The sequence below is a fragment of the Mus caroli genome, chromosome 2 (assembly GCF_900094665.2).
Source record: "Mus caroli chromosome 2, CAROLI_EIJ_v1.1, whole genome shotgun sequence".
Taxonomy (NCBI): Eukaryota; Metazoa; Chordata; class Mammalia; order Rodentia; family Muridae; genus Mus; species Mus caroli.
The window spans coordinates 66,578,939-66,606,014 of record NC_034571.1 but is presented as its reverse complement, the minus strand read 5'-3'; the positions used below and the strand labels follow the sequence as shown (position 1 = coordinate 66,606,014).

At 45.4% G+C, this 27,076-nt stretch overlaps 1 protein-coding gene across 3 annotated transcripts in view; it reads right to left on the bottom strand.

Moving 5' to 3' along the window:
* Rapgef4 (Rap guanine nucleotide exchange factor 4) overlaps positions 1 to 27,076 on the bottom strand; it is a 298,925-nt gene that overhangs the window by 226,347 nt on the left and 45,502 nt on the right. For all 3 annotated transcript variants that reach the window (XM_029474005.1, XM_029474006.1, XM_029474008.1), the window contains exons 2-3: positions 16,579 to 16,721; positions 13,682 to 13,770 (exon numbers count right to left, since the gene is read on the bottom strand). In XM_029474005.1, coding sequence (XP_029329865.1) covers positions 13,682 to 13,770; positions 16,579 to 16,721 — 232 coding nt within the window. The remainder of the gene's footprint in view (positions 1 to 13,681; positions 13,771 to 16,578; positions 16,722 to 27,076) is intronic.

Here is a 27,076-nt window from a genome sequence, read left to right as displayed (position 1 = left end):
ATGTTTACATTTAATTCTAACTGCTTTCAAACAAAGCAAATAGCCACTGCAAATCACCTGCAGATTAATTCTTCGGGCATTGTAAACTAAGGAGCTACACTAGGGTGAGCCCCCCAGTTAGAAGGCACCCTTTTTCTTTCATGCATCTAATACCCAATCATTGGCAAATGTTATTAAGATCCAGTTAGTGACTCTGCAATCGCATTACTGAGACGAATGAGCACAAGAATCCAGCTCCTTGAACCATGGCAAATTGCTTCTGCTAAGATATTACCCTCTAAAATTATGTTCAGGAAAATAAAAATCAATAATATTTCAGAAAAGGGGGGGAAAGGATCCGAGAGAAATCTAAGAACAGCTGCAGCTAAATTCCCTAGAGGGACATCTGCAAACAAATTCATTCAAAAAGCATACCCAGAACCGAAGTTATCAGTACTCGGAGACTTGGTGGATAACTTTCTAATTCTGGTAGACACATGAGATGAGTGGTGACAAACCACAGGCCTCCACAGGTTCCCTAAAGCAGAGGGCTCCCCAAAGGATCTCACTAGAATACTGCACTCTTCTGTCAATTTAACTTCAGAACCAATTCTTTTGCCTAATCTATACTTTCCAGTGTTGAAAGTTTGTTTTGTTTTCAAGACAGGGTTCTCTGTGTTGTCCTGCCTGCCCTGAAACTCCCTCTGTAGACCAGGCTGGCCTCTAACTCAGAGATCTGCCTGCCTCTGCCTCCCAAGTGCTGAGATTAAAGGCCACCACCTCCCCACTACTGCAGAGACTTTGTAATACTTACAAGGGACCCTTCAGAAGGATGCAGCAAGAGAGTTGTGAAGCCCTCCGTTGTGTAAGAACTAGCTGATGCTTGCAGATTTGTCAGGCATCTTCCTCTCCCTTCCTAACTGCTATAGCTTTATCACCACGGGATACACAGAGTCAGGACTGGTCATGTCCAAAACTCAGTTGTGGTGGTCCTGCTACCTGCACTGCTTGGAACAGTCCACAGTAACAGCCACCCAGCCACAGTCCATTGCTCACGTGCCCAACTCCATCCCAAGGAGCCACACTGTCACCAGAAGCGAGTGTGTGATCAGTCCTTCCCAAGTCTTCATCTTCGTGCTTGCACCAGTCAAATTTAAAGACAAGAGTCACGCGTGACAGTACCAGCAGTATAGCACCTACCCAGCATGCACAAGGGTCTGGATTCCACCCAGCACCTCATCCAAACTAACACAGGTTCTCATCCTGAACGTCAGGCTGGGAACCCTCTCCTCCTTGTCAGAAGCTTCAAACTTCAGTTGCACGAGATTCAGAACACTTTTTAAGAACAAATTTCCTTAGGAATTGGAATGGATCTGGGAGGTATTGGTTAGGCACTGAGATAATTGAGCACAGGGAAATGGAAGGGATCAGAAACTATCTGTATTTTCTAAAGACCAACCGACATCGGAATTTGAGTGTCCTATGGGCTTAGGGAAAAATTATCAAATAGATCACATCCGAACTTTCTCCTAAGCGTTGGGATTAATAGGTTACTCAGCACACAGGTTGAAAGGCAAGATAAATGTGGGAGATTCTAAAAGAGACGGTTCCCCTGCATCCATACAACTGTCTCTCTAGATCTTCACAGGTCAGAATTCAAAGCTTGAACATCTCTGCCTGTTGCTGAACATGTCTGTCTCTACATGTGACATGACATTTCTTTAAAGCCTGTTCATGGGCTACAGGTATGTTCATATCGCCATGCTTATCACACAGGGAATCTTGACAACAGTGTCTGTCTATTCTGTTGGCTGCAGATTGCTCACTAAGGTCAACTGAGGGGGGAAAAGGTGTTTTCAGTGCCACAGAGAATGAAGAATGCAGTCAGACCTTCCTGGGAACAGGGAACAGCGGTGAGCGAATGCCCTGGTCTGTTATTAGCTTTGAGGACCTTTCAAACTAAAGGTTTGAAAACTAAAGAGTGCAGTGCCCTGGGAGGCCAGAAGGTGGCGTAGGATCCCCGGGATGAGACCTCTGCATGGATGGAAGTGGAATGCTGTCCCATGTCGTGTTATTTGAACACAGCATGACTAGAAACAAATGCTTAGTCACTCCTGGGTGTTGCGATTGATGACAGAGGTTGAGCGAGATGCCCGGGGTCAGAAGAGTTCCCATTTTGTAAGACTGTGGGATATTTGCATTACACACACACACACACACACACACACACACACACACAATCAGGAGATACTTTGCAGGAGGAACCTCTCTCTAAACACACAATCACTTTTATGTCATATTTCCTTCTGCACATTCTGAAAGTAACTTCATGCAATATTCCAAACAAGTGTGTACACACATTGAGCTGTGTTTTGTATGTACATGTGTGTGCACACGTGGAGGCCAGAGACAGGATCCTTTGAGACAGGGCCTCTCACTGAATTCAGCACTCACCAACTGGCTAGGCTGGCTGGCTAGCCATCTCCAGGGACCCACCTGCCTCCATCCCTCCCAGTTCCTGTCACACAGGGCTACCTATGGTGTGGCCATGCCTGGGGGACTGGAGAGCTGAACTCAATCCTGGTGCTTCTCTGGCAGATATTTTATCAACCAAGTGATCACTCCATTCCCTAAACTGTGTCTGAATTACCTGTCATATCGGATCAGACATAGAAAACTCCATTCCTAGCACTCAAAAAGTTTCAGAATTTGAAGCCTGTAGGATTTTTGAGGTTAGGAATGTTATTACAGTGGTCCACACTATCATCATTGTTATCGCTGTCTCAGAAGTTAGACAGATTCAGACTCTAAGATGCTCAGTATCTTGTCCAAAACAGGCAGAGGGAGAACTGAGACTAGAAACTACTCAGTCTCTTTACCTAGCTGCAGACTTCCTGTTCCTGCCGATGCATTATTTGACAATACATCTGTAGACCGAGGGCTCTCAGGTAGTCATTCTGTGGGGAGATTTCCAAGTGAGCCTGGGTAGAGTCCAGCTCCCCACTGGGCCTGCCTTCTGACTCCCTGACTTACCTAGGGCTATTAACGCTTTGATGAAACACTACAACCCAAAGCAACTTGGGAAGAAAAGGCTGTCTTTCACTCATATATATCCTTATAACCATTCATTATGGAAACCAATCATGGCAGGAACTCAAACAGGGCAGGAGCTGTTTGTTGCAGAGGCCATGGAGGGCTGCTGCTCACTGACTTGCTCCTAATGGCATGTTCAGCCTGCTTTCTTATAAAACCCAGGACCCCCAGCCCAGGAGTGATCCCGCTCAGAACTGGCTGGGTCCTCCTGACATGAATCGCTAATTAAGAAAATGCCCTACAGGCTGTCTACATCCCCATCTTATGAGGCTTTTACTCCAGAGTTCTCTCCTATCAGGTGACAGCAGCCTGTGTCAAGTTGGCATACAATTATTCCACACAGTCCCTGTCCACATGTATATCTCAGTCTGTGTGTACCAGTTTCTAAACCTGCCTGAGCCTTTGCCACACAAAACTACAGTCATCTTAGATGCTGGGACCAAACCAAAGGATGCCAACCAGCCTGTGGTGACAGGCACCAAACAAGAGGCAAAGGAGGTCCACACAGAGACAAAAGAGTCAGACAGAGCTGATGTGGAAGAGGCCTAAACCTTGGCAGACCTAGATTACACTTCCTCCATGGCTTTGGCTCCTCTCAGACCTCTGTGAAATGGTCGCAATGCCTTTAACAAGATCAACAGCTGGAGAGATGGCTCAACAGTTAAGAGCACTGGCTAATCTTCTAGAGATCCTGAGTTCAGTTCCCAGCAAGCACATGGTGGTTCGTGACCATCTATAAAGGGACCTCATGATCTCTTCTGGCATGCAGCTGTACATGCAGATAGATCAGTTATATACATTAAATAAATAAATGTTTAAAAAAGATTAATAGCGGAACACATCTTAAACATTTCTGTATTGGGGGGGAATAGCTACCGTGACACATATACCATAGCATGCCCGATGAGGTCGTTGTGAGAACTTGTAAGGGTTGGTTCTCTCTTTCTAGCGTGTGGGCTTCAGGACTTGAACTGAAGTCATCAGGCTTGGTGGCAATCACCTTTACTGGCTGAGTCATCTTGCCAGAATTCAATAGATAAAAATAACACGATATAATTCCTAACTCAGTCCCATCGCCACGTATGTATAGGTTTTCTACACTTCTAAAAAGCAAATTATATTTTTGCCTTTATTTAAACAACAGAGAACCTCTACAGTCGTGTTGTATTAAGCTTCATCTAATGATGGCTTTCAACACTTAAATTCCAAGTTTCTCTGTCCCCCAGTCTGGATGTCAAGTGGCTTGAATGATCTGCAAAACACTTGAGCTCTCTGGGGGAGCTTGTATTCAAAGAAACCCTCCTGACAATCCTGCTGTAAATCAAAGAATCCTTTTGTACTGCGACTAATCACCCCTTCATTTATCTGCTTTGTGCATCTGCATTGTGGCGTTCTCCCGTCTTAAAGCAGACATTCTCGCCAGAGCTGTCTCACATGGGTTCATACGGACACTGTGAAGTGGTCACGGTGGTAAGAAGGCCAGGGTTACATGTCACAGTGTACGATCATGGTCCACTGAAACCTGGCCTGCGCAGATGATCTGGGGACATCAGAGTAACTCATTGGATACCATACACACGAGCTTTGTCTGTGATAAACTCATGGAAAATGTAAATTTATCCTGTGATTCTGAAGAGGTATCAGACCTTAGGCCAGATGTGATGGCTCGTGTTTCTCATCCCAGCACTCGGGAGGCAGAGGTATGTGCAGTTTTGAGTTTGAGGCCAGCCTGGTCTTCTATATAGTAAGCTCTGAGACAGCCAGGGGTATTAGTAAGACCTGGACTCAAAGATGAAAAAAGAAAAACCCCTCTCTCGAAAAGAGTTATCAGACCTGTTAGCTATTCAGAATTTATTCATTTCTGTGTCATTGAGTCAAGAATTAACAATCTTATTTGTGTTAGGTTATCTTTAAGTGTATAGGTAGACTCAGAAGGATAAATTCTTTAAAAGCTAATGTTTTTACAGTGTTCATTTCCAGCCTATACTTGCCACTAGGTTTCAAAGCTCTTGCATTTTGCTTCCTGAGCTTGAATTTGCTCCTGGAATTTATTGAGTTCCCTAAGCATTTTTAAGTAATCAAATTGAATGGAACCCAATTTCAGAGTCTGTCAAGGCATCCAACTGTACGTGTGTCAAAAGGATTTACTGCCAAGCAGGAAGGCAAGATACTTCTAAGTCAAATGTGTTTTCTGGCAAGCGGCAACGGCGAGGCCCGTTCCTTTCAGAGTGTGTCCCTGGAATCGGCTTGTCGGGCAGCCAATGGACATCAGGCAAGCTGGCTGGGGCTGGCTTGCAGAGCACGGCCTGGCACGGGCATTTCTAACCAGTGCAGAGCTGAAGTGGCCAGCACTGTGTCACCCGGACAAAGAATACTCAACAACAAAACTACATGTAGGGTGAGTTGTGCAGAATGCTAAGTCAACTACATATCCATTCCTAATGAAGAGCTCAGTCCCAGCCAGAGCTCCGGCAGGAGTCAGCGGTGACACCATCTGCAACCAGCTTGCCACCTTTTACATTTTCTGGGCTTCAGGAAATTGTTCAGAAATGTGTTCAAGTAATGTCTCCCAAAAATGGTGATGTCACTGAAAGGAAAGCGAACAGAGTGAGTGGCCAAGTGAAAGAATCAGGGAGAGGAAGCGGGGGAGGGGAGGGGGGGGGTAAGGACACACACACAGAGAGGGAGGGAGTGAGAGAGGGAGAGAGGGAGGGAGGGAAGGTGGGGGGAGAGGGAGAGAGAGCTGTACTTCAAATTTAATAATCAAAACTGCAATGAACAAAGGCATCTGTGTTGTAAAAGCAAAGGCAGGGATGACTAAAGGTTTTCTATTTGACCTTAGAGAGAAAAACAGCAAGAGATCTTTTTTTCAAAACCAGAGTAAAAATTGCTAGATAATGGCACAATGACAGATGAGGGGGTGGAATGAAGTGGAGACCAAGGCCAAGTGCAGCCCAGAATCTCTGCTCCAGTGAAATGGCTGAACAAAATTTAAACTCCTGCAGTTTCAAAATACTGGGCTGCAGTTCCTGGTTTTCATGTTCTAACACTGCCCTCTTGTGACCATTACTAGCATTGCAGGCATGGGAGCCAACAGCTCTCCAGTCTAGGCAGCCAACTTTTTATTAGTTAGCAGAAAACACCGGGACCCTGATCATTCAAAGCTTTGTACTAAGTGCTTTATATACAGCGATTCATTAAGGTAGGACCCACTAGCCTCAGTTCATAGCGTATCTAACTGTGCATAGCCATACCCAACGGAGTTGCTGGGTTTGTATCAAATAAAGATAACAGTGAGTGTTACAGAGATGCACAGGCTTTAATGACATCATAAAGCACCATTCTCTATTTTGAAACATGGAAGTCAGTCTGTCTTTAGGAATTGATATGATTGGAGATTTCCCTTAGTTTAGGTGTTTCCAGAATAGCTGAAAAAGCATACATATTTCTAGGATTTAGATATTTGTTATACCATAAATTCTCCTCACCTATAAAATCTGCAAGGAAAAGCAAAGGCCTTGTGCGCGCACACACACACACACACACGAGTTGGGTGCTGTTGTCTAATATAGTAGGTATATATGCCTACTTTAAGGTTTACTGTCATCATCATAATCACCACCACCACCACCATCATCACTATTGCTATTATTTGTTTGTATTGTTTTGGGGGTAGGATGTCCCTGGAGATGCAGGCAAAGTGTCACTGGGGAACTGGAGAGACTACACCTAAACAAGATCCCTGTTGCCAAGCAGAAACCTACATGAACATGTGTGTCATGTCGGACGACATTAGACATGGATGCTGCCTGTAGGCACACCCCCTTGTTGGCTGGTCAAAGTTCCGTAAAATAGCAAAAAGAACGGCCAAGGCCGGAAGGCTGTCTGAGAAGCTGGGAGACATGTCTCTGATGTGAGTGCACATTGCAGCAAGCTTGGTGGTGAAGAAAAATAAGCATGGAATAAAAACACGAAGATAGGCGTGAGGGTTTGCAGGTCTCTAAAAGCTCCCGGGCACAGGGAGATGCAGCTCTGCATTTCCCAGGATGTTGAGGGCAAACACGGTTGTTACAAAGTAGCAATGCGGGAACTGGGAACAAGAGCATCAGGTCTTGGGGAAGGTCTCTTGGTGGGAGGTGCTCCTGCTATCCAGGGGCTTACTCTCTCCCAGTCAGGTTGCTCTGGAAGCCTTTAGCTTGGGGGACTCAGCTGCCCAGAAATCAAGGCCAAATAAGCAGGGTGTGGCTCTGGGGTCCATCAGAAGTAGGAAGAATATAACTGCTTGAGAAATGAGCTATGCAGATCTCAATGGGATTTTGTGTCATTTGTAGACAGAGGTATGTGCATTTCTGAGTTTGAGGCCAGCCTTGTCTTCTATACAGTAAGTCCCAGGCCAAGCAGGGCTATTGAGTAAGACCTATCTCACCAACTAATTCTGGCTGCTGACAGTGGGCTGGACCCCTGTGCTGGGGAGGTAAGCCATCCCTAGGCCTGAAGCCCAGTGGGCCCCATTCTCACCACACAGCGAAGGCCTGACACTGGCAGGCCCACTCACTCCCTGAATCATTTTCATACTTCTCTACAATGTGGGATCGGTGGATTTCTTTACTGTGATCTTAGGCATCCCAGTGGGCAGATCCCCTGGATACTAGTAAGACACCTTTGGACACTTCAATAGGCCACCTCACATGTTGACTAACTCTGACAATGGAAAAGGAAAGACTCAGGGATGACGGGGGGTCCCAGTGATCTCTAGTTCTTCAGCTTTGCCACTCCATCATCCTAAGGAGACCATGACTTCTCTGTGGACAAGCATGACGAAGCACACGTGGGCCAACCTCTGGGTGGGCTCAAGCCACACACACACACACACACACACACACACACACACACACACACATACACACACAGTGTTCCTAAGCTCCTGGCACAATGTGAGTGATGGAAAAGGAAATAGCATATAGAATGGTCAGAAGGTAATAGGAGTTTATGAGGCAAATAGAATATTTATATATGCATTCTTAACCCCCTGGCGCCTCATGAAATAGGGTAACTTTTTCAGAAAAAGTATCAAGTCGATAAAACCCAATAAATCTATAGCACAAAAAAATACTATGCCTGCCTCTTCAGGGGCACCACCACCCACTCCTTCATCCGAGTCAGGATCCTTTCGTTCTCCCAGCTGCCCACACAACACACTGACATCCCTTCTAACAGTTTCGCCCCTACCCTGTAACCTGCCATTCTCGTTCTCCGTTTTCTTCCCTTGTCCATCCCACTTCACCGCTTGGGTGTGCTATGGAATGGAGAACCACACTGGTTTAACCGCACATCGCCAGATCTAAGAGGCGGTCAAGGATGAGTGTGGGTGGGTATGTTGGTGAAGGCTTGGGACTATGAGCTGGCATCACAGGCAGAAGACAGGAGAGAGGAGCCCCACAGGGAGCGGCCTCTCCTCACAACTGTGATCCCAGCTGGCCTCACTTCTATCCTTCCCTCTCCCCAGCCTTCGGGCACCCATTGTCGGCAAGGACATAAGCCCCAGAGTCACAAGGAACTGGCTGCCCCACCTGACCCGCATGAGCACGTCACTGGGATAAAATGAGTCTCATCGGTGCTTCCAAGAGATCACAGGTCGTGCGCAGGACGTGGCCACTGCGATGCTTGTAGGATGCTCGGTGCACAGCCGCCTGTAGGAGGCACTCCTGCGCCAGAAGCCTTTCTTGCTCTGCTCAGTTCTGCCCCAGAAAGCATCTAATGTCCCCCACCCAGGGGTAAAACTGGGGTGCATTTGAGAGCTTGACACTGTATCCTTTCTGACTTGGTGAGAAGACAGACAGAGGGTCCCAGAGAAAGAAAATGGAGACGCAGGCTAGCTAAGGAAGGCTGCTCTCTCCTCTCCGGTGACTGGACCCTGAGCACAGCTCTCTGAGATCCTCTCCCAGTCTGCTTCAATCTCTTGTAACTGTTTTTTCTTTCTCTTTCTTCACTTCCTACCTCCAACTCTACTCACTCTTTCTTGTGTGTGGGCAACAGGAAGAATGCAAACTTTGAACTACGTCAGACTTAAATTTAAATTTAGTTGATCTGCATCTGGGTGGCCCCGGAGGGTTAGAACTGCTGTCATGGAGTCTCATATCCAAGCCTACGAATACACCAGCATATAAGTGCCTACAGATGAAGCCAGTCCCTGTAGATAGGCATAAAGGATATAGTGCTATGATAGATGTTGTAGGCCAACCTGGTCAAACACTAGATTTCTCATAAAGGGTTTTTGGATGTGATTAATGTCATAGTGAATAAAATTTAAATTTATTCATTTTCATGTATCATTTGGGGGGATGATGCACACATGCCATGGGACACACGTGGAGGTTAGAGGTCAACTCTATAGAGTCTATTGCATCCTTCCTCCTTCTGCATACGCCCCAGGGATCAAACTTCGGTCTCCGGGCTTGCATGATTGTTTTCAGCCATCTTGCTACCCACAAATAAACTTTAAAGAAAGCATGTTACCCTTCCCAAGGTAGGTGAGCCTTGTCTCAATTTTAGTTGATGGTGTTTTGTTTTGTTTTGTTTTGTTTTGTTTTGTTTTGTTTTGTTTTGTTTTGTTTTGTTTTGTTTTTAAAGACAGGGTTTCTCTGTGTAGCCCTGGCTGTCCTGGAACTCACTTTGTAGACCAGGCTGGCCTCGAACTCAGAAATCCGCCTGCCTCTGCCTCCCGAGTGCTGGGATTAAAGGCGTGTGCCACCACTGCCTGGCTTAGCTGATGGTCTTAAGAACAAATCCATTTCCCTTGGTGTTCCCACATAAGAAAAAGTCAGTTTCCAGCTTCCGTGCTCAAGAACGTAACATCAGTATTACCTCTACCAACCCCAAGCCCCACGAACCTCAAGAGCAACCTCTCTCTTCTTCTTTCCCTCTCTCCTCTTATTTCTAGTTGCTTCTTTTTCTCTTACAAAGGGCATTATCCTCTCAAGCTACGCAGTCGGGCTGACTGGCCCCCACTGCTACCAGGCAGAGGCCCAGTGCCCACCAAACAGCTAGCCAGATAAACCGAGGTTCCCCCTTCTTCTTCTTTTCAGGAAGTCTGGTGGGAGGAGGGTCAGCCATCTTGCGAACTCTCCTTAGCTTCTTCCTGTCCCACAACTGGGACCATGAGCTGCCTGAGAGCCGGCGCCCCCTGTCTGCCTCCTAGAACAGGTGGAGTCAATGTCCCTTTTCTTGCCTGTATCCTAATGATGAGAATAAATCCAGAAAGCTGGCTAAGCTTTATAGGAGGGAGTGTGTAAAGCAGACAGTAAGGAAGCAGCAGCAGAAAGCTAGTAACTCCTCACAATTTAGGAGACTAGGAGACCAAGCCCAGCTTAGAAAAGCTTTCTGCGTTAGGTTTAAGGTCAAAATTACATAGTAAACACCTACAATTAAATTATATTAAATTAAAGTGTAAAACCCCGAACTAATCAGCTCTCCCCTGCTAGGACCTCACGGGGCTCTCCCATTGCCTCAGGAAATATTCCTGAAGACCCTGACCACGTGTTACTTTAACCCCATCAAAGTCTCCGGCCACAGCAGCGGCTGTGTGACCGTCATGGCTGCCCTGTCTTCCCTCTTCTCTCTCCTCCTTAACCCTCACTTTCGTCTTTCCTTCCTTTTCCTTTCCAGCGCCCCTCCTTTCTCCATCAGGACTTACTCAGGGCCAATCCAAGAGCAAGAGGGACTGGCAAATGACCCTGTGCAAGGTCCTCCCTGCGGCACATCTGTGCAGAAGCCTCACAGGCGAATGAGTACCAAGAAGCTCTAAGCAGAGACACTCAGGAGCACCCACCAGCATTGCAGAATGGCAACAGTGCGTGCATGCATGCATGTGCTTGCGTGCGTGTGTGTGCGTGAGTGCTGTTTACACACGTGAGTGCGTTCTACACATTTGTGTGCGTGTGTGTGTGTGGGGGGGTAATATTTTATCATCTTACTTTCTTTTCCTTCTTATTTTGAAGCAGTCTCCTGTAGCTCAAGCTGACCCCAACTCTCCATGTACCTCAGCATGACCTTGAACTTCTTGTCCTCCTGCTTCCACCTAGAATATTGTACACCACTACATCTGGTTCATCTAGTACTGAGGGTGGGCAGCTGCAAGCTAGGCAAGCTCTCTACCACCTGCACTACATTCCTAGCCCTCTTCATGGTTCAATGAGACCACACAGAGCAGTGATTTATAGCATGTGACTAGGCACTGGACTGCCTGTGTGTGAATCCTAGCTCCCTTACTCTCTAAAGGTAATACATCCCTTAGGCTGTGCAGCAGGCATAGTTTCCTCATCTGTAAAGAGAAAACAGGAATAAACCTAACCCATGGCTATGTGAGGGTTCAAAGAGTAATGCAAGACCTGGTAAGGGCTTGGAAAACTGTCTACTCGGGGTGACTGTACAAAGAGGGCAGCTGTTTTCAGACCCACTGGGAAACTGAGGCAGCTGATAAAAATCAGTCTTCTCTGACATTCAAGGAAAACCAGTCGTGAGAGAGAGGAGGGGATGAGTCACCACAACTGGAAGGCAGGAGCTGCAGGCCATGCCTGGTGAATTCTCTGCACACTGCTACACAGGGAAAGCACCTGTGGGACAAGAGTGACTTGGTCACCAAAGGGGTCAGTAGCCATCTACAGCAGTGAGCCTAACACAGGAAACCAAGTATGTTCCAAATTCTACCCCACCAACAGTCTTTTGAGATATGGTTTTAAGAGGGTATCTGTTGCTGAGGAGATGGCTCTGCAGCAAAGAGCATGAGCTGTTCTTTCAGAGGACCTGGGTTCAGTTCCCAGCATCCACATGGTGGTTCACAACCATCCATAACTCCAGCTCCAGGGGAGCTGGCAGGTGTAGTGGGTTGGCCTAGTGCTGCTTGTATTGGGGGCCCCCAAGACTGGTTACCCCGAAAGCAAGAGAGTCCCAAGTAAGCCACTGAGTGACCCTGCCCCCAGTTAATTGTGATTGATAAATAAAGATGCCAACCGTCAATAGCTGGGCAAAAGAGACATGGCTGGGGCTGAGGTTTCTGGGCTTAGGATCAGGAGGAGGGGAAGAGGCGGGAGAAGCCATCGTGAAATAAAAGAACATGAAGGAGAGGAGAAAGGAGAGCCGCCATGGGTTTGCTAAGCCATAAAAACGTGGCCCTAAGGGCTGCCCAATTGGAACTAAGAGCAGCCCAGATAGAACATAGTAAATAATAAGTACTAACTTGGGATTACTGATAGAAAAGTAGATTCTAGCAGCACGGAGGGTGGGCAGCTGCCCAGATATTGTGCTGTTTAAGGCATATTAAATCTATAAAGGCTGTGTGTCTTTCATCCAGGAACGCAACAACTAAAGGTGGGTAGAAACCCCAGGCCAGGATTTTAATATTCTCTACTACATATGGCCCCCAAATAACCAGCTGTCCGGCTACTGTGCTGCTTACGGCTTATTAAAAACATGAAGGCTGTGAGTGTGTTTTTCACCTGGGAACTCAATAGTCAAAGGCAGGGTAGAAACCGCGGGCAGGGATTTTAATCTACTCTGCTACAAGCAGGCTGTTATGTGGATGCTGAGGGTTGGACTCTGGTCCTTCTGTTTATACAGCAGGCACCATCCTGACTGAACCGCCACCCTAGCCTAGGCTGGGAAAGAGAGGTTCTTTGTGTGTGGTTTATTGCTTGTTTGTTTTGTTTTGGTGAGTTGGAACTGTGTTTTTTGCTTGATTGGTTGTTTGGGGGACTGCTTTTGTTTTGATTTTGGTTTTTGGGTTTTCCACACAAGGTTTCTCTTTGTAGCCCTGGCTGTCCTGGAACTCAGTAGACCAGCCTGGCCTCGAACTCAGAGATCCACCTGGCTCTACCTCCGAAGTGCTGAGATTAAAGGCGTGTGCCACCATGCCCAGCTGTGGAGAGAGCAGTGTTTGAGGGACCTCTGTCAGCCACTTTCCCCTGCATCTCTGCAGCTCCCAGGAGGCTGATGGGGACAACTTCTAATACAAAAAAAAAGTCACCAGGCAATGTAGAGAAGACAGACTCCCAGAGAGACGCAAGAGACGCCCTTCCTGGTGCTCGCACCTCGTATAGCAGTGATGAAACTGTCTGTCACGCTGCAGTGGCACTGTTTGCACTTCCCAAGAGGCTGGCAGCTCCGGAGCCAGCAGCCATTGCATCCCTGTCCTGACTGTTCCAACCCTTCACACCAAGCTCACGTCACACGAGACTCTCAGTGTGTGTTTGTGATGTGACTAAACTAAGGAATTCAATGGACACTTACTGTGGGGGAAGTAGGTCTGAAAATATGTCTCTAAAACGTGGTAGACAAGGTCATGAATTTGAGAGGGAGCTGGGAGGGCACAAGGAGGTGGAGCAGGAGAGGGAGAGCTGGTAATGGTGTAAATACAGTACTCATATATGAAATCCTCAGAAAAACAAATCTTACTAAAGACAACAGTAATGATACACCCTAGCTTTATTTTATTTTATTTTGCATGTGATATGTTACTGAGGATTGAACCTGAGGCCTCACACATGCTAGGCAAGTACCTCACCACTGAGCTCCACACCCAGCACACTTCTTTTTTAATGATAGGGTAGATTACCTGGTGACTGCTGGTCTCAGACACTTTAACATCCAAAGACCCAGCCAGGACAGCATACCAGTTGGTTCCAATATCCCCTTGGCGAAACACTGAAAGAGAAACAGTGATGTCAGCAGACCATGTACAGGTTTGATGACTGCAACCTGATAGATCCCCACTGGCCATGGCAAGCTTGGCTGATTCTCACCCTTCTTTGATCCATTCCGACAAGAATACAACATGGCTTTCCTCAAAGCCATCCACCCACAAAGCTTATCCGATAGATTCAACATTCTAGGGAGCAGATACCCATCAATAGAATGGCCCCAGACACTGATCTGTAATAACTGATCACCCTGACTCCAGGAAGATCCATTGGCTCAACGTCATAACTCCAAGGTTTAGTCACAGCCCTCGGGAAGCAGAGGCAGGCGGATCTCTGTGAGTCTGAGGCCACTATGTTTACATAGTGAGTTCTGGGGGAGCCAGCACCACACAAAACATGGACTGTCATAATTCACTAACAGCCTGTGTGCCTCGTCTTAAATACACTTCACTGTGCTGTGATTCTTGGAAAATGATGACTCTAAACAGGAAAAAGGCTTATTGGCCTTGCCACGTTATGCCACCCAATTTCAGAGGTCAGCATCAAAACCACCGTGGTGGCCCACAGTGCCAGTACTCAGGCTGAGGTGAGAGGACCATGAATCTGTGGCCAGCCCAAGAGAGAGCAAAACTATGTCAGGAAGTTAGTTAATTAAATGAATGGACCTAATGTCTTTTCTAGCATAACACGTTTCCTTTTAAACCTACCAAAGGATTGATTCTTTTTCTTTGTTTATAAAAATATATATATAAAGACTGAGCCCTCAGTTTTCGTGTTTGTTTTCTGCATCCTCTGCACGTGGCCATGATCCACACCATTGCTGAACCTAAATTGTCTCTGAGTTTGTAATCTCAGAGAGAAACCATTTAGATCTTCAGGACAAACACTAGTTCCAGGATGTTACTAGGAGACTTTGCTACGTCATGGGTAGGGCTGGGGCGAAGGCTCAGCAGCTGAGAGCACTTGCTGCCCTTCCAAAGGCTGAGAACGTTTCCCAGCTTCCTAGGTGGAGAACTAACATGAAACTCCTGCTCCAGGGGATGCAACCCCCTCCTCTGACCTCAGTGAGCACTGGCACTCGTGTAGCAGACATTCACACATATACACACACATATGTACACACACACACACATGAATACAAATAAAATAAACCTTTTATTTTAAAAAGAAGGAGAGAAAAAGAAAATCATTCTCTGAAACTCTTGCTCCAAAAATCTCCACAAACCAACTTTCCTGTTGGCTAAGGAACCACATGGAATGACCTGATTTTTTTTTTTTAATGTTTGTACTCAGAGATCAAGCAAATGGCTTGCTGAAAATCGAAGTCCTGCTCAGAGGGTGAGCAGGGGCCTGGCAGGGCTGGTGCATAATGCCTAACCGCAGCTTCTGAGGACCACAGGTGAAGATATGCTCTGAGCCTGCTCAGTGGGCGTGTTGTGGAGAGCCATGGACATCCATGCCAGGACAGAGATGGAGTAAGAGTATATGGCTCTCACTCTGTATGAGTGTGTGTGTGTGTGTATGAGTGACTATGTGTGTGCATGCGTGCACACATATGCCTGCAGAGGTCAGGAAAGAATCTCAGATCCCCAGGAGCTGGAATTACGTGGATTGTGAGTGGTCCCAAGTGGATGCTTGGAACCTAACCTTCCAAAGAGCCACCTAACCTTGTCCCTGTGTGAAGAAACTTTTCAAACCAGAAACATGACCATGTGTGTGTGTGAACCTGGGAAAACATTTCAACAGGCTCATACTAAATATTGTTAGTCATCTCTAGGTCTGGGGATGACAGGTAACTTTTGTTGTTAATTTCCCAAATTACTCTACAATGATACTGTCCCTTCCCCACCCAGAGCACACAAGCATGTGCTCTCACCCAACCAAACTAGATTTGATGCAAATTCACACTCTTATCCTCGGGCCTGGTCCAAAAAGTCCTAGCCCCGCTGACATGGTGAAGATTGTTCTAATCAAGCCAGGGGCTAGACTTCAGCCACAGGGTACAACTCTAGCCAGTGACACAACACAGGAAGTCTGCTGGGGAGCTGAGAGGGAACAGTCCTTCAGGGAGAATCTCTGCTGTAGACGTGGAGTGCCTCCCCATGCTGCAGCTGCCTGAGGCACAAGCCAAGCCCTGAGGTGCACAGAGGAGGCTATGCTGCCCATAGGCTTCTCACTACCAGCCATGAATTATCTCACCTCTTTCATACACCAGGAATTGGTTTCTTGTCTCTTTCCTCCTGAATGAGTCACTAGTTATTCAAGGCAGTTGGATGGAAGTGTTCTGTTATTGCAGAATAAAATATACCTAGAAATGGGGAGCTGCCGCTTTCTTAGTGAAAAGAAAAGCACTTTAAAAAGGCAGCTTTCACCCCATTGTTTTGTTCTTGTTGCCCCCGATTCATGCCTAAAATAAATACTATTTATAATGGAGGTCTGTTCAAAACATAGTGAACAGCATTAGACAAGAAAACTTTGTTAATAGCCCAGCAGTCATCTCTTTCCTGGTTTAAAGAGGATAATTATTTGAATCTCTAAGGACACAGCTAAATGGGCATGTCAGTCTGTCCTTCCAGACCCATCTGGAAAGTGAGCTGCTGCCCTGGGGTTGGGGGTGAGGGGTGGGGTAACAATTTCACACTGTGGACAAAAGACTGAGAAGCAAAATAAACACAGGGGAGAGAGACATCAGCCCACTTGGACGCCCAAATATCTGGTACCAGACTCTGTGGATGCTATCTGTCCCCTGACAGTAGCCGCGGAGGAACACAAGCCACACATAAGTATACACCAGGAGAGTCACAGGCCTTACGTGTGATTCCTTTTTCCAGGTTCTCATAGTAACCGCATAAACAAATCTGACGAAGGAGGTTTGGGTGAAATTTCTCAAAAGCTTTAACTCCTTTCAGCCGCGTGAAAATTATGTCCACATCTTCACTAGATCGCTCCAACGGCCTGCAGGGGGAGAGAGGGCACAGAACCTGTCAGGTCTTAGTGAGAAGCAGGCCACAAGGCAGAACTCAATACAGTTGCGTATTCATCTGCCAGAGACAGGGTCTCCAGAACCCGGAGACTACCTGGAACTTAGAATGTGGCCCAGGATGACATTGAACTGCCCGCCTCCCTTTACCTCCCAAGTGCTGGACTACAGGCCTGTGCCATGAAGTTTTTTGGCTATACCAAGTGTACCATTCCAAATATTTATCCACCTGTCCTCATCACAGGTCTCTCTCTCTCTCTCTCTCTCTCTCTCTCTCTCTCTCTCTCTCTCTCTCTCTCTCTCTCTCTCTCTCTCTCTCTCTCTCTGCCTCCTCTGTCCATCTTAAGTTCTTTCTATTACAAACAGCTACGGAAGGTCTGCTCAGAGTCAAGAACACCAAATTCAAAGAAAATGTCTGTGGTTCGGGTTAGCCTCCTAGATAATCCCCACAGCAAAGGTGTGGGTGGAACTTCCTGTAGAAGAAGGAGACCTAGGATATACAGTGCTCAGCTCCTGGGATGACAGAGTGCCTGGAAGAGCCAGGGGATCCATAGGCCTCAGTGGTGCTGTGGTTTGCTCTAAGACTTCAAGATAGCCACGTTGAGACCTTTAAGAGATTCTCAGGCCCTGAAGGTTGTGCTATCATGAAGGGTCATACTGCTGTCATAGGAACAAGTCCCTAATAAAAGGATGAGTGTGGCACCTCTTCTCCTTCTCCAGGCCCTTTCTCTTTGACTTTTGCATGGACGATACATTTTTGCCTTCTTTTTGCCCACCATGGGCTTCTGCAGCAAGAAGACCCTGCAAGTAAGATTCCCTACCACCACCCCCGCATCTTCTAATGGGCACTCAGACTCCAGAACTATGACAGATTTTTTTTCTTTATGAATTTCCCAATCTGTGATATTTTATTATAGCAACACAGGACCCTTTTCCATCCACCATCTATGGTGAACTTCCAAACTACCAGAAGCAAAGGCCTTGATGCTCAGGACTTTGAAATGTAGCTAGGATTTCAGGATTTATCGAAGTGCTGCCCAGAGAGTGTGTGTGAGCTTGGAGGGAAACACTGTCAGCACAGCAAGAACAGCAAGGTGCCCCTCGGAGGGCATCCAGCCCAGTTGGGCATATGCCACGTGGTAGTCGGCACCTACAGGGGGTCAGAGCACTGGTGCAGGAGGCCTGGGACTGTCCAACACAAAGAGAGCATGGAAATTAGCCCAGGAGGGATTGCAAGGCCAGTAACTGAAAATGTGACTGAAGTGGTGGGAAAATAAGAAGAGATGAGGGTCCCTCTTCGCTCCAAAGGAAGCAGCCCCCCTGTATATCCCCCCGGCCCCCGGGACACCCTTTGCTAGGAAGGCAGACCAGGGCAGCTGTAGCTTGTCAGCTTAACACTACATAGGAGAAAGTGAACACTCAAAAGCAGCCGAAGAAAAATGTTCCTCCGTGAAGTTCAAAGGAAGCCAGATCAGCAAGGTTCAAACCCAGACTTTAAGTCACAAACGATCAATGGTTTTGTGCAGTCCTAACACAAAGGTCTCAGTGATGCTGCCCGTGGTTAAACATTTAAGTTCCACAAAGAGTGAAAAATGATAATTTTTTAATTAAAAAGTTTTTAATTAAAAAATTATAAGTTACATTTATTTGTTTTGTCTCTGTTTCTGTGTCTGTGTGTTTGTATGTGTATATGTTTATGCAGTACTGGAAACTGGATTCAGAGCCTGATACATGCTTGTCACTCTGCCAGCTCTGACCCAGAGCTTCACTCGCTGTACCAGCTCTGCTAGTCCCACTGTTTCCATCTCAAATGTCTCCCGAGGATTAGTGTATGTGTTTCAGAACACTGGGCATAAGGTTAGTGAAATACACTTGAATTAAAATGACTTTGTAGCTCAGTTTGACTCTTCATTTTAACAAGAAGATAATGTTAAAAAAAAAAAAGATATTTCCCTCCCTTAATGAGCAATTACCAAAGCTATAATAACTCATGAGACCTTTATAAATTACACAAGGCTACAGAAGCTAGTCGTAGTAGTGCCATCATCAATATGATCATTAGTCGTCATGACCTTTAAAAGCATCTAAGGAGGGGCTGAGGAAATGGTCTGTGGATAAGGTGAGATCCAGATCCAGTGAGAGACCCTGTCTCAAAAATTAGGGTAGAGAATGACAGGGGAACACATTGAGCATTGGACTCTGGCTTACACACACACACACACAAACATGCATAAGCACATAAATATAACACACACACACAGTGTCTAAAGAAATCAATGAATACAAAGCTTGAGATATACTCTAGCATACTTGTGTGCCTTTTGTAGGATCTTTAGACATGTGTGTATTCTTTTCTATTATAGCTATAAGATCTTAAACAATACATACTTAACAATCCCAGTCTTTATAACACTTAGCTTTACAAAGAGTTTTGACACTAATGGAAATTTTTGATCATCGTGGCCTATTAGAGAAAGCAAGTATAATGAATCCCATTTTACACTCAAAAACATTTAGACACATAAGTCGGTATGATGAAATCATGTGTATTTATAATGCCAGCGATGATGTAGAGGTGTCAAAGGTCTTTGAAACTCAAGATGTTTGCCACTTATCAGGTTATCGTCTTAATTATACAATTATTAACCACTCAGAACACTATTTACTCTTTCCTAATTGCAAGTTTTTCCAACAATGTCAATGAAATTCAGAAAGAAGGAGTTGATGACGGTTCACTCAATCTGCATATATTTGCTAAGGAGGGAAGTAAAGCTATCTAGTGCCATACAGACCATGACTTGTGTGCCCAGCGTGAGGGGCATCTGTGCACATACAGCCGTTCCCAGTCAAGGGGAAAGGAGTTCAGAAAAGAGGGAGGTGTCACATGGGTAAAATTCTAGCAAGATCTCATGAGTACATTGTTTAAAAAGCCCTAAAGCTTTCAAACAAACAAACAAACAACAAAATGCTTCTTCTCATTTCTCCTTTTGTAACTATAGCAACACTGTTAGCAACTGCATCTGTAAAGTTTCTGTTATCACTTCAGTTTTCTCTTAGAGAGTCCTAACCTCCTGACTCCTCCCTCTGCCAGTTGCCCATCCATTCACTACACGCATGCATGCACACCTATGTATATACGCATACACAAGCTGATACAGGGATCCCTACATAGGAGCACATATATAAACACGTACACACACCCCTCAACTCAGTTACCCAAAATTTTCCTTTGTCTTCTGTGATGCTTGATTCTGTCAGTGTGCTCATAGTTACCAAGGCCTGGCAAGGTCTTTCCAACCCTTCCAATGGCTATGCATTTGCCACCAAGAAGCAGAGGTCACAGAGTTTGCAGATTGCTGCCTAGTAGCCAGGCTGATAGGATAAATGCTGTGAAGGTGGGTACCTTTGGCTGGCCATGCCAAGGCAGGTGTGTCACTAAGAAATGATGCCAGGAAACAGATCTAGTCTAAGAGGTTTATTAGAGAAGCAGAGGGAGCAAAAGGCTGTCTTGGAGTGTGGACATGATGGTAAGATAGAGACAGGCAGGCAGACAGACAAACAGATGGGGAATGAGAGAGAGAATGAACAAGACAGAGAGAGTAGGGGAGGAAAGGGGGAAGGAAGGAGAGGGGAGGGGAGAGGGAGAGATTGAGAGAGAGAGAGAAATTGACAGAGAGAGAGCTGGGGTGGCACCCCTTTTATGCGTGGCACACCTGGCACACCCTGGCACATCTGGCAGCAAGTGATTACATAAGTTCTGCTAGATCCCTGAGGGCAGACTGATGGAAATGCCTGATTTTTAATACAGCCTACCTGATTTTACATCTCTATAAAATAGTGAAAAGGAAAGTGCCCTTCAAGGTTCAAATTTAAGAAACAGTAAACATTAGTCTTTTCTGTCAACCGCTAGAAAACTTTTGTTTGCAACAAGGAGTTCAAACCTTACTATCTCTCCTGTTTTGTAAGACTTTTATGTAAATATTTTCCTCTTACCATACCTAGCAAACCTCAAATGCAAATGTTTTAAGCACCACCATCCTTTCTACACTTACACACACACACACACAAGGGGGCGGGGGGGGGAGAGAGAGAGAGCGAGCCCTGATTCATTCATTCTTGGAACTTATAAATGACTTAAGTTCCTTCCCACCTGCCTTCATTTTCTCTGTGACAATCATGAAACACAGTGAAGTCAGATCCCGGCCAATGGGGAAAAGCCACAGTCACCGCTTACATTAGACTAAAATCCCGAGTCAACTTCCTGTCCCTGTGTCCCTGATCTGTTTTCATGAGTAGTTCACCCTTCTGATGAGAAGTCAAGCTTTGCCTTGTTGAGACACTTTAACTGGAGTGGTGGTCTCTTTGTGACCCTGAACTTATTTCTAACAAAAATGAGATCAGAGATTGTGGCTGGGGATCATGAAGACCACCATTTTGGCCTTGAACAAAGGTTAGGAGGCCCATATACCTTCACCTCCCCGTTGGATACAGCCACTATGTCACAGGTTCCACAGGGGACTGAAAGCCACTGCTCTGTGGCCCTTGAAAAATCTCACTGTTACCTGGAGACCAGGTAAGGCATACATCACATCTGGCATTTGTGAGTGAATGGGGAGGGAGGGAGGTCTTTTGACCACATTCCGTGCAGTCTTTTGTTTCTTCAGATTTAAACCACAATTCAAAATCAAAGTACAGCCTTGTCTAGGGGATGGAGATGTAGCTCAGGTAGATCACTTGCCTGGCACTTACAAGGTTGGTCCTCAGTAAAGAAAATAAAAGGCTATATCAATTTCAGAAGCCCACTTCCAAACATCTCTTGATTGTGCCTTAGTATCTAAGGTCAGGACAGCACCATCAGGCCATGCACACACCCTCAGCCACAGGCTCTGTAGATGCCAGCTGAAGTAGACCACCCCAAATGCACAATATGCTTGTCCTGCTAGCATTAGGGTAAAAGACCGTTGTGTTTAATCTTTTACATTCTGGAAGAGTGTCCACGATGAGTCAGGTAACAGATGCTTTTTAAAAAATGTTTCAGGCTAAAACAGAACTAGTGACTTTTTCTGGAGGTGATTCACAGAGGAGTCAGCGAGAGATTCTCATGAGGCTGGGGCGAGAGTCAGATGCTCCTGAAATTTTTTTGCTTGCTTCTTGTTTGTCTGTCTGCCTGTGTGTCTATCTGCCCGTCTGTCATCTGTCTGTTTTGGAGTCAGGGTCTCATAGACCAACCTGGAATGTCTAAGCAGCTCAGGTTGGCTTTGAATTCACAATCTTCCTGCTCCTACCTCCCCAGTTCTAGGTTACAGGTATGAGGTTCATACCTGCCTACTAATTATCCCATTCTTAAGCAATGAGAATGGAAGCATGAATTCTATTCTGTGGAACTGTATATTCTATTCTATATGCTATTCCATGTGTTGTATATCTAAGCCAATAGCCTACGGCAATATCACTTAGGGTCATAAAGTCTTGTCTATACTGAGGCAAGAAAACTGACAGTAGTTAGCCTGGGCCAGTAATTTTCTGGCTAGAATCATCTCGGCCCATCCTAAGCATGGGACACACAATCAGTAGCATCAGAAGAGGGAAATAGATTTTCAGCAGGAAAGGTTTGAAAAAGACTAGCAAACTGAACCAGCTGGTTGGGAATCTTACTAAGAGAAAAGTGGTTTCTGAGTTAGTTACGAAGCCATGGACCTTCTTAGCCATTTGTTTTGGTCCCAGCTCTTCATAGAATACTCCTTGCATATTTCTGCCTCCCCATCGAGCACCAAGTATCTCTCAACACCTGCTATTGGTGCCCCTGGTACCACCCCAAAGGAGAAGTAAGCAAGGATGCTAAACTGGGACCCATTTAATCAGATCACAAATCTACCAAACCACACCCATTAAACAACAGCCAAGCCCAGCCCTGACAGGTGTGGCTGGTTGTAGTGGTTAGAATGAGAATAGCTCCCATAGACTTCTGTATTTAAATACTTGGTCCCCAGTTGGTGGAACTGTTTGGGAAGGATTGAGAGGCGTGGCCTTGCTGGAGGAGGTGTGGCCTTGATGGAGGAGGTGTGTCACTGGGTGCAGGCCCACACCATTTCAGTTAGCTCTCTGCTTCCTGCTTGTGCACCCAAAATAATTCTTAACTACTGCTTCAGCAGTATGTTTGCCTACCTACCGCCTAGCTCTCTGCCATAATGGTCATAGACTTATACTCTGGAACTGTAACACCAATAAATTCTTCCTTCTATAAGGTGCCTAAGTTCTGATCTCTCTTCACAGCAACAGAAAAGAAACTAAGACACAGGCTAACCAATGTCCATATTGGATCATCCAGAATGGTCATTTAAGGACCACAGAGAAGGACAATTCATTTGGTTTGTTTTTTTTTTTTCTAATAGGAAAGTTTTATTTATTAAAATATTCTAGCAGGGCACGATGCCACATCTTTAATCCCAGAACTCAGGAGGAAGAGGCACGGGGATACCTGTGAGTTTGAAACCATCCTGGTCTACATATCGAGCTCTAAACAAGCCAAGGCTAGTGATCACCTATCTAAAAATGAAAATAAAAATCTATGGCATAATTTGGTATTAGAATACATGTTATCATATGTGGGTCCTGAGTGGAGGACACACACACACCTCCTGTATCACTATTAAAGGAAGAGAAACTTCCACTTCACACTGTGATGGCATGCCAGACTAATTCTTGCATCGTAAATAAAAATTGAGAAAATACACAAAGCACCTGCTTTCAGAAAATAGATAACAGGCAACACTGGACTGTGGTCCAAGCAAGAAGAGAAACACAAGAGGGAAAGAAGGAGTCACATAACTGTCTTGTTGTTTGCTGATGTTCTATGTGAAACACGGACAAAGAGGAAGCATGGTGGACTCACTGGGCCGGTAGTGGCAATTTGCAGTGAAGTGACTCACAGAATAGGCCATGGAAGGAGTGTACTGAGGGTGGGGCCTTATGGAATCATTAGCTGCACAGGCACAGGCTAGAGAGGTCTGGCCGAGCACAGTTTTGTAGAAGAGCTCTTCAGGATCCTGTAGGTCAGGCATTCTCACAGATCCAGGAGCTCTGAACAGCCGAAAAGGACAGGGTTCTCCAACCACACCTCGTGCATTCAACTCAGACTCCCCAAACAGTACTCCAGCCCACACCATAGACTTCTCCAGACAAGGTCTAAAAATAAGCCTGGTAGAATCAAGCTGATCAGTCAGTAAATTAGCTACCTGTGAGAGTATAAGCTGGCCTTCTTTTTAAAAAAGAAAGAAAATCCAACCTCTCCATTATCATAACATCCAAAATGTCTAATATTCTATCATAAAATACTATAAATCCAGATAAATGGAAAAGTAGAAACAGATCTAGAGATGTGGAAAATATCAAGAAAGAACATTAGAATGGCCGTGGTAAATGGGCTCAAGAATTTAAAGGAAAAGGTTGACATAGTGAATGAACAGACAAGAAACAGCAGTAGTAAAAGCTTTAAAGTTTGTTGTTTGTTTGTTTTTTAACACAAATGGGAAGTCTAAGGCTTAAAAATACAAAAGGCTTTTTAAAAAAACACACACCATACGGAATTAAGAGCAAATTGGCTACTATAGAGAAAAAATGTCAGTGAACAAAGAGTCTGGCGATAATGAGCAGAGACTCAGTGGCCTGTGGGACAAAACCAAGAGAGTTGAGTACACCTGTGATAGAAGCTACAAATAGGGGAAAAAGAGGAAAAAGAAAATATACTTGAGAAATGGTGGCTGACTTCTTTGTAATTAAAAATGATGTCAATAGTACAAGCATCTAAACTATCATAGTAACATTTTTGCTCTATAAAAGAGGAGGATTAAAGATGACCACAACTGTTTTGCCATTTCCATCAGGAGGTAGAACTTCAGGGCTGGAGAGAAGGCTCGACAGTCAAGATCCCTGGCTGCTCTTCCTGAGGAACCAGGTTCAATTCCCAGCTCCCACATGGTAGCTCACAACTGTCTATAACTCCAGCTTCAGGGTCTCCTAGGAAGCCAGGCATACACATGGTGCACACACACACGTACACATAAAATAAAAATAAATGTTTAAGCAAAGGTTTTGGTTTGGGGTGTTTGTAGGCTTCTTTTCCTGCTTTCTGTGTACACACCAGCCCTGCAGAATGAGACCTGCAGAATGTCAGCAAAATGAGACAGGCCTTCAGCTTTGATTCTCTCGAGCTCTACTGTCCCTGCAAGCGGTTTAAGTTACCTGATTCATAGCTTGGTAAGGTGATATGGGGCTAAACTTGGTCTAGAATCTTAACCAGCTTTAGGAGAGTCCATGTTTATAAGTAGCTATGTATTGGACTGATAAATAAAACTGAATCAGAAGGACAGGTCCACCATTCTGCAACCATTTGACACTTCAGAACAAAAATGTATTAACCGCCTTCACCAAATCATCCCTGTGCCTTCCACATGCAATGCTGATTCAAAATGCACGTAAAGAATGTGATTTAAAAGGAAAAAAGAAAAAATAAAGAAAAGATGCTTTGTTCATGATACAACTGGCTTTGGTCTATAAATTAAAGAATATTTCATATAGTGACCTATCATCTCAAAGATATTAATAAAGTAAAGATTCTATAAGGTACAGTAAGATAAAGTAAAACAATGCTCTTTCATGGTACTCAGGCCATGTGAGCGGATGGGCTGTTAAATAGCTCTGAAGTGGCTAGAAGATAGAACATTTAACATTTTTAAATAAACGTGTAAATAAAAACAAAATCCTTCTTCAATGCACATTATTTCCACAGTTTCAAAATCGCAGATGCCAGGGGAAGCTGGTGCCCTGAATTCCTTCTGTCTGGAAAAAGCTTTTGGTACCCCCTGCCTGTGAGAAATGGCAAGGGCAGTTCTCAGCAACACACACCTCCAGCATGCCTCACTGCACAAAACAGAAGCCCCAGGAAACAGGGTGTGTGCCAAGGACATACAGCAGGGTGACAAAGATCCTGCCCAGCAGGGTTTCCATTCACTGAGAGTCACTGCAGGTTTTAGAGAAACAAGGATTAATAGTCCAGAGCGGGTTAGCTAGGATGTAGAAAGCCGATTTATTATTTTTTAAATAAATAAATAATGGACTTCAGCCTTGTGCCTAGCATTCGATTTCAGACAAAGTTCAAATTCTTGCATTCAAAAAATGACAACTGAGCTACAGAGACTGCTCTGTGATTAAGAGAATTTGCTGCACTTCCAGAGAGAAGACTTAAATTTGGTCACCAGCAACCATGTCAGATGGCTCACAACCCATTGCAACTCCAGTCCAGGGGGTCTAATGCCTCGCCTCTGTGAGCACCTGCATGTATCCACAAAAGCATGCATATGAACATACCCAACAGCATAGTCTTAAATAAAAAAGTAAGTCTTTTTAAAAATAATAACCACCAGCAATTATGACTACCAAAGCAAAAAGATCCCAGCACTTGGGAGGCAGAGGCAGGTGGATTTCTGAGTTCGAGGTCAGCCTGGTCTACAGAGTGAGTTCCAGGAAACCCAGAACTACACAGAGAAACCCTGTCCCGGAAAAAAAAAAAAAAAAAAAGGTGGGCACTACTGAAAAAGGGACAGCCCTGCCAACTTGATTCAGGCCTGGCCTGAGTGACAAACCTTGCTTTGCCCATCACTGAGGTTTAAGTGGCAGTGGCCACCTGCCATAAACTCTTCCTTTCCTTTAAGCCAGGCGGTGGTGGCGCGCGCCTTTAATCCCAGCACTTGGGAGGCAGAGGCAGGCAGATTTCTGAGTTCGAGGCCAGCCTAGTCTACAAAACCGTCTCGAAAAAACAAAAACAAAACAAAAACAACAAAAAAAAAAATGATGCCTAAAGGTGGAGATCCTGAAAAGTCCATATTCAGACAAAGTTTGCTACAGTCACCTACGATCAACTAAGCAAGAAAGCACGGCGACTATCCATCGCGCCAAAGCAGGGATCTGGTTGAGGAAGTCCCAACAGAATTCCTAGTTCTACCCATCAGGGCCAGCAAGCCAGAAGCCCATACAAGCTCCAGTGCACAGACTCCAGGCAAACAAAGCAAGGGTCACCTTTGTCCCACAACTTCACAGAAATGAATGGCATCAGAATTTTGAACCTCCGTCTCTTGACGCTAATTCAACAAGACTGCCGCGTGCCCTCCCAAGCAGAACGTAAGGTAAGTTTGAGCCTTACAAGGAATCGGACAGACCTCAAGTCTGCCCTATGCTGATTGCTGCTCCATTGGGGGAATCCAATGTGTTTCTCTAAATCACAGTAGCACAAGGCAAAACGCGGTCAGGTCTCCACGCAAAGGTACGCGGAGGT